Source organism: Poromitra crassiceps, assembly GCF_964638095.1.
Source record: "Poromitra crassiceps genome assembly, chromosome: 9".
NCBI lineage: Eukaryota > Metazoa > Chordata > Actinopteri > Beryciformes > Melamphaidae > Poromitra > Poromitra crassiceps.
Window position 1 is genome coordinate 21,402,115 of NC_139630.1, and position 13,517 is coordinate 21,415,631.

The 13,517-nt window shown below is 44.0% G+C and overlaps 1 protein-coding gene across 1 annotated transcript in view; it reads left to right on the forward strand.

The window, feature by feature from the left end:
• Positions 1 to 13,517, forward strand: part of LOC310782209 (uncharacterized protein) — a gene marked incomplete at both ends in the record, with an annotated part of 117,053 nt that overhangs the window by 90,933 nt on the left and 12,603 nt on the right. Inside the window, 3 exons of the mRNA XM_083642891.1 lie at positions 6,136 to 6,309; positions 6,499 to 6,545; positions 12,033 to 12,572. Of these exons, the coding sequence (XP_083499017.1) occupies positions 6,136 to 6,309; positions 6,499 to 6,545; positions 12,033 to 12,572 (761 nt within the window). The remainder of the gene's footprint in view (positions 1 to 6,135; positions 6,310 to 6,498; positions 6,546 to 12,032; positions 12,573 to 13,517) is intronic.

Consider the following 13,517-nt stretch of genomic DNA (forward strand, 5'->3'; position numbering starts at 1 on the left):
AAGCTGTCCCTGTCTTTGTTTGTCTGGTCTTTCATACTGAAAAAAATTACTCATTTACTCAGTGTACATTTAAAAATACTCAAGTAAAATATCTATTATTAAAATTACTCAAGTAAAAGTATCGCATTATAAAAATACTTAGAAAGTACAAATCCTCAAAGTACTTGAGTACTTTCCACCTCTGGTGTCAGCCCCTTAAAATGCAGTTGGGAACATTTGAACCATAGTTATTTTTGATTTGATTTGATTTTATTAGACAATATGCAATACATGAGACAAATACTGCGGTGTCAGGGATAAAACGAAAAAGTCCAGGACTTATTTCCATCGTTGTCCCTGTTGTGACGAGTGTCCCCTGTGGAGACAGGCATCTGTAAAGTGCAATACAAGTGATGAATACAACATTAAAAATGGGTTAGGGTTAGGGTTAGGGTTAAATGACAAAAAAAACATATACTATATCAATCTAAAAGTGCTCAACTTCAGTCAGAGCGAAAACAATAAAAAACAAACAATAATATCAGCAAATCAACAACATATCACAATACATCACAATTAGAAATGGCAGGTTATGCAGACAGGTTGCTAAAAAGCTGTTTCTTAACCTTTGTTTTAAAAGCCACCTTACTTTCTGTTTCTTTGATTGGGAGAGGCAGTTTGTTCCACTCCACAGCACCGGAATAGATAAAAGATACTCTACCTGTCAATGTCTTATGCTTGTGGAGGGCCACATTTCCTACACTTGCTCTTGTGTTGTGTCCGTGTGCAATTTTCTTAAAATAATTGTTAAAGTATTCCGGTGCTCTATTGTTTAAAATCCTATGTACCATAGTAAGTTGAAGCTGTCTGGCCCTTTCCTCAACTGGTAACCACTGGAGATGAGTGAACTGAGCCTTCCCCACGTGGCTTCTGTGGTTAAGGCCCAGAACTACTCTAATCAGTCTGTTCTGTGCCACCTGAAGTTTCTGTTTCAGGGCTTTGTTGAGGCCCCAGTACCAGGAACTGATGGCATAGTCAAGGTGGCACTGGACTAAACATGATGCTAGAATTTTCAGGCATTCCCTGTTGAGCAGTCTGGACTTCCTGGCTAAAAACCTGGTTTTGGCATTTACTTTGCCTAAAACTTTTAGTGCCATGGTGGCGCCCCCTAATGTACCATCAAGGAAACAGCCTAGGTATTTGACAGAGGGCTTGGCTGTTATGGATACCCCTCCAGAGGTTAGCTTGAGTTTGGTCTCCTTACCTAATCTATATTTGGAGCCAAAGAGAATAGACTCCGTCTTTCCCATGTGTAACAGCAACCTATTGTCACATAGCCAAATTTTTATTTGTTCTAGGTTTTCGGTCAGAATATCTTGAATCTGCGTTAGGTTTTTGTTTGATACTAAAATTGCTGAATCGTCTGCATATAAAAATAAATGACTAGAGCAGGCAGCTTTCATATCATTAATATATAGTAAGAAGAGCAAAGAGCCGAGCACACTCCCTTGGGGGACCCCACAGGAAATAGGCATGGCCTCGGATAGTACCCCGCCGACATCCACCTGTTGTTCCCTCCCTGTCAGGTATGACTCCATCCACCTAGTGGCAGAGTTGGCTAACCCAAGAGCCTTCATTTTACATAGGAGAATACCATGGTCGACAGTGTCAAAGGCTTTTTGCAGGTCTAGTAAAACTAGACCGCACATTTTCCCAGCATCAATTTCCTTCCTAATGAAATCAGTAAGATATAAAAGACATGAATCGGTTGAACACGATTTTCTAAAGCCAGACTGTTGCTCATAAAATAAATTTTGATCACAAATGTATTCATATATTTGATCATACACTACTCTTTCAAAAACCTTAGAAACTACACTCAAAATTGAGACTGGTCTGTAGTTGCTAGGGTCTGACTTATTTCCTTTTTTATAGATAGGTGTTACTTTTGCGTGTTTAAAATCAGTAGGTACTTCTCCTTGCTCTAGAGAAAGGTTAATCATATAAGTTATACATGGGGCAATTACAGAGGAAGCATCTCTCAGGAATCTAGCATTAATGCCATCAAGCCCAGTAGCCTTTTTAATCTTAAGCTCACTTAGCATCTTGTCCACATGTTCAATTGTAACCTTTCTAAAAGAAAAGGCTCCTTCCTTAACACCCAGGTTACTGTAGTGTTTGGTGACAAAGTCCTTACCGTACTCTCCTGTCCTGGCCGGCAATTTGGAGACAAGGTTGCTGGCAACAGAAGTGAAAAAAGTGTTAAAAATAGTTGCAACTTTGCCTTTATCAAATTCTACTCCATTATCGGTGTGCAACCCTATGTTTGCCACATTGGCCTTGCAGTTTGAATCCCCTCCACAGCCCAGATCTTTAAGTGTCTTCCATAGCTTTGAGGGGTTATTACAGTTCTCTTTGATTGAGTCAGCATAGTAGTTCTGTTTACTAGTCTTAATCATTTCCTGTGTCTTGTTTCTGTGCTTTTTAAAAAGCTCAAAGTCGCCCAGTACCCGTGATTTTTTAAACTTGGCCAGTGCTGAGTCACGCACCTTTATCATTTCCCTAATTGAGTTGTTAAACCAGGGTTTGGTCCTCTGTTTGATTCTGACCTCTCTAAGTGGGGCTACCAGGTCTACCACTTGGAGAAATAAACGTTTAAAAATGTCCCACGCATCATCAATAACGCAGGAATTGAATATAGGGGACCAGTCTACTTTGTCCAGTAGAGATCGAAAGGTGTCAACAGAATAGTTTTTAAGTGATCTTATACGAATGGCCTTGTGTGCTGAAAATGAATTCCGGTGTCTCTTTCTTGTACAGTGGATGAGATAGTGATCACTAATTCCATATTGTATGACTCCACTGCAGGATATATTTGCTTTATCCGATACTAGAATAAGATCAATGGTAGTTTGAGACTTGTGGCATACCCGAGTGGGTTCCGAAATTAATTGAGTCAACCCAAATGACTTACAAAAGCTGTTAAATGCATTGTAACTAGTACATGATTTGTCAGTGACGTCAGTATTAAAATCCCCTAACAGCACGCATTCCCTCTCTGTGCCAGTACAATTATTTAGGAGCACTTCAAGGCTGTCATAGAACATATTATGGTTATTGACATCAAGCGGTCCAGGTCATAAACAGTTCAATGGAGCCACATGGTGGTGACCCGGGGATATGACAAGTAAACAGAGAAGAGCATGAGCAGCATTAAAAAATATCAGAAAAGTCATGATAAGTGTTCCTATGTTACTATGTTTAAACTTTTTTTTTGGGGGGGGTGGGGGGCGGGGGGGGGGGGGTCAACTGTTAATTGTTAATTGCTTGTATTCATATTTGGAAGGCTTGGTAATGTCCATAGGCATACACCACACTCAGGTAGGCATGGCGAACGTTGGGACCAACAGCACGGGGCACAGTCAGCCGGCCGGCGTCAACCATTCCCACAAGATAGCCGGACACGACAGCTGGGACCCCCCCAGAGGGCGGGACCAGCCATCACGATTACCTATTCCCGGAATTCACCTCCTGGCCCTGCCCGAGCTCACGGAGACAACTCCAGCCAAGGCCTCTAGGGATGCCAAGAAGTCCGAGCAGAGGAAGCCGAGAACGGGCCCCCAGCCCGTTCCCCCAGAAGGAAGAGGCCACCCGGCTCCCCCAGACGGATCAAGCCACCCTCCTCCCCCAGAGGGAACAGGGGGGGGGGGGGGGGGGGGGGGGGAGGGGGCGTACTACACTGGTAAACCTCCATGGGGAAACCGTCATGCCCTCCGTAAGGTCTGCAAAGTGGTGACCCAACATGGGGACGAGAGGCTGGACACATACGCCATAATGGACGACGGCTCAGAGTGGACCGTGCTCCTACACTCAGCAGCACAGCAGCTGGCCCTTACCGGCCAGCCAGAGGACACGCCTTTGCGGACGGTGAGGCAGGAGCCCCAGATGCTTCACAGGGCGGCCGTCTCCCTCATCGTCTCGCCGGCAATTTGCCCAGAGCAGACCTATCGCACCAAGAAAGCCTTTACGGAACCGAACCTTTGTCTAGGCGAGCAAACTTACCCCATCACCGCCCTGCAGCAGAAATTCCGCCCGCAGAATCTGCCCCTCCATCAGTTCGGGAGGATCCATCTTGTCCTGCTCATACAGCACCTATGGAAAAGGAGACGGGACTGGGATGACCCAGTCCTACCCGAGACACTGCTGCAGACCTGGAAAGAGTGGGAGGACGAGCTACCGCAACGGCAGGTAGCTGTTGCGGTCGACATTACGCGGGGAAGGCCCCTTCCCGCACTCACCACCAGCCGTTGGGGTTGCGGACCCCCCTTCCTTCTTCTCAGCCCAGATCGCTGGCCAGAGACACCCCAACTCCACACAACCTCGGATCAGGGCGAGGAGTTGAGGAAGCCAAGTTACTGTGGCCTCAGGCCGGCTCCCCCCATGCCGGAGGAGTGTACGACATTCGGTGCCCTCATCGAGGATCCCACACCGGCGCTCCACGGGGCGGCCAACGAGGCACTAAGGGCCGAGGACTATAGTAAGGCCGAGGCTTCCCTCCAACGAGGGCAGACAAACTGCTTCCACCTTACGCCGCTGAGTTTCCTCAACTGGAAACTCAAGCCACCAGAGGCCCCTCACTTCAGCAGTTGCTGGGTAGACCTCCAGCTCCTGCGCAGCTCCCGCGCTGACCTCACGCCGTTGAGTTTCCTCAACTGGAAATTCAAGCCACCAGAGGCCCCTCACTACAGCAGTTGCTGGGTAGACCCCCAGCTCCTGCACACACTTTGGCCGATGGGGACAGTCACCAAACTTTCCCCTGGACTGGACAACGAAGTGTAGACCCGTACCCAGTGGCGTTGGAAGTACTATTAGGTAGGGGGTGCTGCCACCGATTCAACATTGGGGGGGACGGCTGACGGCGCCCGTAGGGCGGCAAAAAATTTGGCCACTTTGTCGCCAGATTAGAGGAATATTAATATTAAGATTAGACTGTTGTGTCATTATTCAGTCACCTTTTCTCACTCACCTCCATGTCACCACTTGCTCCCACTGCTGTGTTGGAATCCTCATTCTCTCTCCCACCCTTTTTGGACTTTTAGCCATATTTAGAGGAATATTAAATTTTAAATTAACATTAGGATTATACTGTTGTGATGTCATTATTCAGTGTCTTCTCCTCTTCTCTGCAGCATTACTCAATTTACCCACAGGACTCAGGGACAGTGATAGCCTACCTGCTATTCCTCCGATATATCCAGGGCCGAATTTGAAAAAAAAAAAAAAAAAAAATTTTTTTTTTTTTTTTTACATCTCTTGCCACCAGGGGGTGCTGCAGCGCCCACCGCACCGTGCTTCCAACGCCGTTGCCCGTACCTACACCCTGCCGGTGGCCAAGCGGACCACAGCCCCCCTCACTGCCAGACTAATCAACCGAGCCCTGCCTATACCAGGTGGGACTGGAGGGCCATTTCTGCCATTTCTGGAAGAATACAGATTCCCCACAGGAATCTGAGGGCGGCTGTAGAAAATGGTCCTGTTCTTGGGGCAATTGACGCCCACGCACCACGGCGCCAACGACGTGATGATGATGACACCGCCGTGACATCATCGATGATGATGTCAGAGTTCACCTGTGAGGTCATCAGCGATGTCAGACGGTCTAGGCTGACTGTGATGGCAGACGTGACTTTATGAGGTCACCGATGATGTCATACCTCCCCGGACGTTGTGACATCACCAACGGTGTCATACCCCGAATGTGGGGGGGTATAAAAAGGTGTTGTTCTGTTATGATATGTATTATCTTGGTCCTATGTTCCCTTCCTGCAATCTGTAAGCTCTGTACGTGGCTTCTGCCTTGCTCCTATCTGCCTGATATTTCATTAAAGCTTGAAAGACATCTCTGTGGTTCTAACCGATCACTGCCCGTGAGCCCTTACCTAAGATCCAGCAACTTCACACAAGGCAAGCACATAAGCTTCCCTACAATGAGATTTCCCATTGTTTGTGCATCTATTATTGTTTGTGTTAAAGGATTTTTTTGCCTAAAAGTGAACACAAATAAAGGTATTAAAATGTGTGTGTGTGTGTGTGTGTGTGTGTGTGTGTGTGTGTGTGTGTGTGTGCGCACGCGTGTATGCGCTCGTGCGCATGCAGGCTGTCAGGCTGTCTGCTCACAGAGGAAGGCTGTGCTTCTCTGGCCTCAGCTCTGAGCTCCAACCCCTCCCATCTGAGAGAGCTGGACCTGAGCTACAATCATCCAGGGGACTCCGGAGTGAAGCTGCTCTCTGCTGGACTGGAGGATCCAGACTGGAGACTGGACTCTCTCAGGTATGGAGAGGGAATATATGGAAGGCTGAGAGTCACACACATTGTCTCTGTCACACTGAGAAAAGGGGGAATACTGTTTAATCTTTAATGGAGGATATGAGTGGAAATCCTTCATATTCAAGGTTATTAAATGTCAATTTTTCCATCATCAAAGAGAATCTTCTGATCTGACTTTGTTCATTCCTCCAGGTTGGACCATGGTGGAGAGCAGTGGTTGAAACCAGGTCTGAGGAAGTGTAAGTGTGTATTTAGTTTGAGGGGGGGGGGGGGGGGGCAAGCTCTCTGAGCTTGGCCCTTGAGTGGCTAGATCTCCCTCCCAGGGCGCTCGCTATTACTCTGAAACGTAGGGTACCCTCCATCACATGTCACAGCAGAAAGGCCAGCACACAAAAAAGTCCTTTTAGAGGTTTAATAACGTAGTCTGGGTAGGGCAGCAGCACAGCAACAAACAGTTTCGGCGCGCAGGCCTTCTTCAGTGTACATCAGCCCCTTGAGCTACTTCTGCTCTCACTCACAAAGTCAAAATATAAACAATGTGATGTCTAGCTTTTGAGATACCGTAAAACTTCAAATAAGGGCCCAGGCGTTTATTATGCTAAATTGACTCAGACTCCAGGCGGTTAAAGGAGACCAGGCGGCAATTGGAGTCAGGCGGTTATCTTTATTGCACGAAATTGACCGAGGCGATTCTTATTTTTTGCACAGAATTCCTGGTCAGCAGTATCAAAATGCTCATAATATGATCAATATACTGTATGGTACTTAGTAACAGTAGAGGATGGGTACAGGCAGTTTTGAACATGCCTCTAAATGTACCTAGTGCAACAACTATATAAAATATAATACAGTACGGTAATATGGTAACGTGCAACAAATATATAAAATACACCATACCGTACAGTAATACTAAAAATAAAATATCCTCTTTCTTTCTTTTTAAATAAAACAGTACCTAGCCCTCCCTCACACACAAACAAACACCGCAATAGTAATATGGCCTCTAGTCCTCCTCATTCTCCTCCTCCTCCTCCTCCTCCTCCTCCTCAACCACATCCTCATCGTCCTCTTCCTCAAGTTCATTATTGAACTCCTCTTCCTCGTCCACTTCCTCCTCCACCTCATCAACCTCCTCCTGCCCCCTTGCCCTCCTCAGCATCTCCCTTCCTGCCTCACATGGCATCCCTGGCTTGAAACAGTGGATCTCCCCATCCTCGCTGCCATCAGCCGCCACGGCCACGGTGCGTTCAGATCTGCGTTGTCTGCTTCGTCTGCTATTACGTTAGGTGCGTCCGCCATTGTAGCTTGCTAGCTCTCTTCTGTTCTTCTTCATGTGTTTGGACTTCTTCGTGTGTTTGGGGGTTTGTTCGTTCTTCTTTGTCGCGTGATTACCGTACTGTTCTTGTGGATGGCAGGCCGCAGTTTAGTGTGTGTATTGGCATCACTGAAAAAAAAATCGAATAACCGCCCCGGCGGTTAAGGAAGGCCGGCGCTTATTGTGCTAAATTGATTCGGACCCCCTGCGGTTATTGGAGACTCGGCGCCAATTGGGGACTAATTGGAAGTTTTACCGTATTAACGTTTGTTTGACATGTACATACTAGTTAACTAGTTAACCGCTGCAGTGGCACCCAGAAGTGCTGTTTTGTTGTCGTGATTTCACGCTGATTCGTCCTATACTGCAGTCGATTCAAAGGAATGGAGGGGAAAAAACGCTGTTGCAGTCTTGCCTGGTGTGCATTCCCTTACGAAAAACAACTAACGTTATAGCATTTGTGTGCATTTAGAGCCTACTAAATTGCGTATATCCCAACAAATCCATAACTCCCTATATTATAATAGAGTTGATGATACGGCCGTCACAGCAATAAAAGGGCAAAGGCTGAAATGAAACCAAGAAGTGATCCGATCCATGACTCCAACAGGAGGGCCAGGAGATATTATCCCTGCTTACAGTTTATGAGTAGTAGGTTATAGTAGGCTTTTTGGTAACACTTTACAATAACGTACACAAATACTATAGTAGTTACTAGTAAACTAACCATTAACAAATAGCCAGTTAATGAGTAGCTAATGAAAAATTTGGCATTAGTCAATCACTAGTTAATCATAGTTAATGAGTAGGTAGTCATTAGTTAATGATTAGTATCTAATTTCCTGAGTAGAGTAGTTAATCATTACCTAATGATTACTAAATGTCAGCTCGTGAATAGAGTAGTTAATCATTACTTAATGATTCCAAAATGTCAGTGCGTGAATGTATATAATCATTAGTTAATCAAAAATAAAACGAAAAACGCGCTCAACTCAACTGAACAAATAACTGGGTGCTGAATCCACAATGAATGTCAAGATAAAAAGAGAAGAGGATCGCACTCCCAGGAGTGCGATCCTCTTCTCTTTTTATCTTAATCATTAGTTAATCATTAGTTAAGGTCACGGAGACCAAGTATTATAGTTTTAAAAAACTATAATACTCCGGCTCTACATTCGATAGTATGGCTCTAACAAGCAACAGGCTGGTTAGCTCAGATGGTAGAGAACCAGACTTACAATTTAACAATGTTGGGGTTCAGGGTTCGAATCTCACCTGGAGGGGGTGTTTATTTGATAAGGATATCTTTCACTTTATATTAGGGTGCAAAAAGAGTAACAAATGGACAGGTAATGATTCAGTACTCATAAACTACAGAGTATGATGCACCACTTTACAATAGGGTACACAAAAAGAGTAACTAATGGACAGGTAATAATTAAGTAATGATTCAGTATTCATAAACTACTGAGTATGATGCACCACTTTACAATAGGGTACACAAAAGGAGTAACTAATGGACAGGTAATAATTAAGTAATGATTCAGTATTCATAAACTACTGAGTATGATGCACCACTTTACAATAGGGTACACAAAAAGACTAACTAATAGACAGATAATAATTAAGTAATGATTCAGTATTCATAAACTACTGAGTATGATGCACCACTTTACAATAGGGTACACAAAAAGAGTAACTAATGGACTGGTAATAATTAAGTAATTAACACGTTGAGTGCCAATGACGAGATATCTCGGCTTACAGAATCCAACCGTTGAGTGCCAAAGACGAGATATCTCGGCTTAGAAAAAAAAAAAAAAAATTTGACGGTGGGACATCGATCAACCCCTTTTACGTCTCCTATACCAGAATTGGAGGTATTGAATTTGTATAATCTATTTTACCGACCCACTGAGTGGCGACATGTCTCTCCACAGTAGAAAGAGGCGACCCAAAACTGGAGGGAAAAGCGAGAGGAAGCCGTTCTCATACTGTAAAATTGATGGCGAAAACGCTTTCACTTTCGCGCTGATGCACAGCGGTGGCAACGGTGGGGGGTTCCAAGAATAGATTGGATGCACACTTTGAAACACGCAGCATAAATATGACCAGAATCGCAAAAGCTTCATCAAAGCTCTCAACCAAAACTCCAAGAAGCGAGCGAGTCCATCCCTACTTCCTCAAAGAGCGGCCGCGCAGACAGGCACAGGACAGCAGCAGCAAAGCAGTGATACTGGTGACAAGCTTGTGACACGGCCGCTGCAGCCAAGAAGAACGCCCACGGAGGGAGGAGTTGGAAGCAGAGGGGTGTTTCCTGCTGTTATGGAGGAAATTACTGTTCAAAACTATTGTTTAGATGTCTGACGTCTTACTGATGCCAAAAATGAATGGTTAAAGTGACTGTTCTATCGAATTTCACAAAAAGCCATTTATCTCTGAATAATTTTTCTGACGCTGAAACCATGCTGTATTCAACTGCTAATGCTTACATAACTACTAACTCTACAAACTAACTCTTTTAGACAGAGAAAGCACACATTCTATTAGTCCTTTTGAGATATTGTGTGTTCACAAAATCTTAGCAGAAAATAATCCTCGGGTCTTGAAAGATGAGCCAGAATCCTCAAAAAAACCCTCTGGCAGAACCTACCTACAGTAAAAAAAAAACGTCTGGCAGTGAATGTGTTAAGTAATGAATAACTAACAATTAACTATATACTCCCAAACTGACCATTGACTAACCATTAACTAATGAGTAATTACTCTACTAAGGAACTAAAGTAAATCATGAACTAATGATTAACTACTATACTCACAATGTGACCTTAACTCATGATTAACTAATGATTAACTAATACATTCACGCACTGACATTTTGGAATCATTAAGTAATGATTAACTACTCTATTCACGAGCTGACATTTAGTAATCATTAGGTAATGATTAACTACTCTACTCAGGAAATTAGATACTAATCATTAACTAATGACTACCTACTCATTAACTATGATTAACTAGTGATTGACTAATGCCAAATTTTTCATTAGCTACTCATTAACTGGCTATTAGTTAATGGTTAGTTTACTAGTAACTACTATAGTATTTGTGTACGTTATTGTAAAGTGTTACCGTCTTTTTATGCTCAAACCATGTTGATATGAGTAGGTTAACGACCTGTCAGAGGACCTGTCTATCCTGTTTTTCTCTCAATATGCCCGCAGTATTTTTTTTTACAGCTGTTCCCATCTCCATGGCAACAATAGAATGTCACACCTATTTTAATTGCGGAAAGATAGCTCGCTGTCTAAGAGCACTTTCTGTATAAAAAGACAACGCTAGCCTTCCAAACGGCGATATTGCCGGATCTGTGTAAAGAGAGACAGAAAGGTGGTCAAGCGAGCTAGACTGTGCATTGAAGAGAGGGAGCAGGGAGAGAAAGCTGGGAGAGCTCGAGATGAGAGATACCGACATTGCTACATGTTTTGTGTCTGTCATGCATTAAAACTAAAGTAACATCGTTACATGTTTTGTGTCTGTCATGCATTAAAACTAAAGCAACTCAACTGTTCTGAAAATGTAAGGAGTAGAAAGTACAGATATTAGTGTTAAAATGTAGGGAAATTAAAAAGTTGTCAGAAAAACAAATACTCACTAAAGTACAGAGGCCTTTCTCACGAAGCAAGATTAGTGGCTTACCGAGGTAGCTTCAGGTTTAACCCTGGGTTTGCCGTACTACGACGCTAGTCAACTTCTTACCGAGATAGATTTCCATCGCAACTTATGCTTCACAGTTAACCTGGTCCAGAGCAGGTTAAGTTGCAAGGATAAGATTAAACCTTAAAAGGCACCGCCCACGAACCAATGAGCTTCCTGGAAAAGGAGAGAAGAGTATTTTGCGACCGCCAAGACCCATTTAATCATACGTCTCCAAAGCGCACCGTGTGCGCAACGGAGATGCTGAACTTCGGTGGCGAAATCAAGCAAGCTGAATAACTTATGCATTGAGACAATCTGCAATTTATTTTGCCTTCTGTGATTATTATGTGCAGCAGTGTTGCCTTTGGTTTTTATTACATCTTTGAATTCTTCATATTTCCCTAAGATTATGGTTTGTTCCTCCAGTGTGAAGTATTATTTTTATTTGCTCCCAAGCACATTTGACCCTTGAAGTAGACTAAGCCTGAGCTCAATTGATGAGATAATTTTATATGCCGTGCGTCCAATTATTCTGGGTTACTTAAGCCACGTACGTGAAACAGGACCCAGGTGTGTTAGATCAGAACCTGTTTCTATTAAACTACCTTATGTCTTTGATGTTGCTGAGCCCAACACAATGGATTTTCATGTGTGGACAACAAAGGCATTCTATGCTAAGCTGCTGCTGTGTTGTGTCTTGTTCTCTCATCAGATGCCTGTGAACTCTCATTGGATCCAAACACAGCACATGTATGGCTCCTCCTGTCTGAAGACAACAGAAAGGTGAACAGGGTTCAAGAGGACCAGGAATATCTTGATCACCCAGAGAGATTTGACTACTGGACTCAGCTGCTGTGTACAGATGGTCTGACTGGTCGCTGTTACTGGGAGCTCGAGTGGAAAGGAAGGGTTGATATAGCAGTGGCTTACAGAGGAATCAGAAGAAAAGGAGGGGGTGATGAGTGTGCGCTTGGATGGAATGAAAAGTCCTGGGATCTGTTCTGCTCTGATGAGGAGTGCACTGCCAAGCACAATAGGATATCAACACGCATATCTTCCCCTGTCCCTAACAGAATAGCAGTGTATCTGGACTGGCCTGCTGGCTCTCTGTCCTTCTACACTGTTTCCTCTGACACACTGATCCACCTCCACACCTTCCACTCCACATTCACCGAACCACTCTACCCTGGGTTTAGGGTTGACTGGGAGTCCTCAGTGTCTTTCTATCAGATAGAGGAGGGAAACACTGAGTGTGAGTCTGGTTCCTCAGTGCCGCTTTCTTTGGACACAAATGATGGTGGATCCTCTCTAACCCTGCCCAATGTACCTGAGTTGAATATGGATAGTGTGAGTATTTATGCTAGCTTTATAGCACACTACTACAAGTTCTCTATCTATCTATCTATCTATCTATCTATCTATCTATCTATCTATCTCTATATATATATATATATATATATATTAGGGCTGTCAATCGATTAAAATATTTAATCGCGATTAATCGCATGATTGTCCATAGTTAATCACGATTAATCGCAAATTAATCGCACACTTTTTTATCTGTTCTAAATCTACCTTAAACCGATATTTTTCAAGTTTTTAATACTCTTATCAACATGGGAGTAGACGAAGCTTGCTTTATGCGGATATGTTTATTATTATTGGAACAATGACAAATATTGTCCAGAATATTCTTCAGAATAACCTCAAGGGTGTGCATGCTGAACCATACTGTATAATGAAGTAGAAGATAATGGGCTACTGTAGTAAGCTGCATAATTAGCCTACTGGTTCATCTGAAGAAAAGAGCACTGCAGGAGCAGCTGTGTGCCAGCTCTCTCCCCCTCTCTTTCTCTCTCGGTCTCTCTCTGACTCTGGTCTGATCGCCCTCCCTCCCTGTCTGTCTCGCTCGCTTTCTCTGCTTCTCTTCCCCCCGCCCACCGTCTGTCTGTCTCTCTCTCTCTCTCTGCAACGGTCTGATCGCGCTGATGCGCCCTCTCTTTCTCTCTCTCACCCAAAATGTGTGACATTTTCTAAATTTTAAGCTGAACTTACCAACATTATACCCATTTTCTTCCTCCTTTTCTGCTCACGGGGGTTTCTTTCTGCTTGCTATCAACGTTACTGCTTCCTGATTTCCCAAACTACGGGTCGGACCAAGGCTCAAACTTCAAAGAAAGTGCATGCGTTAATCGCG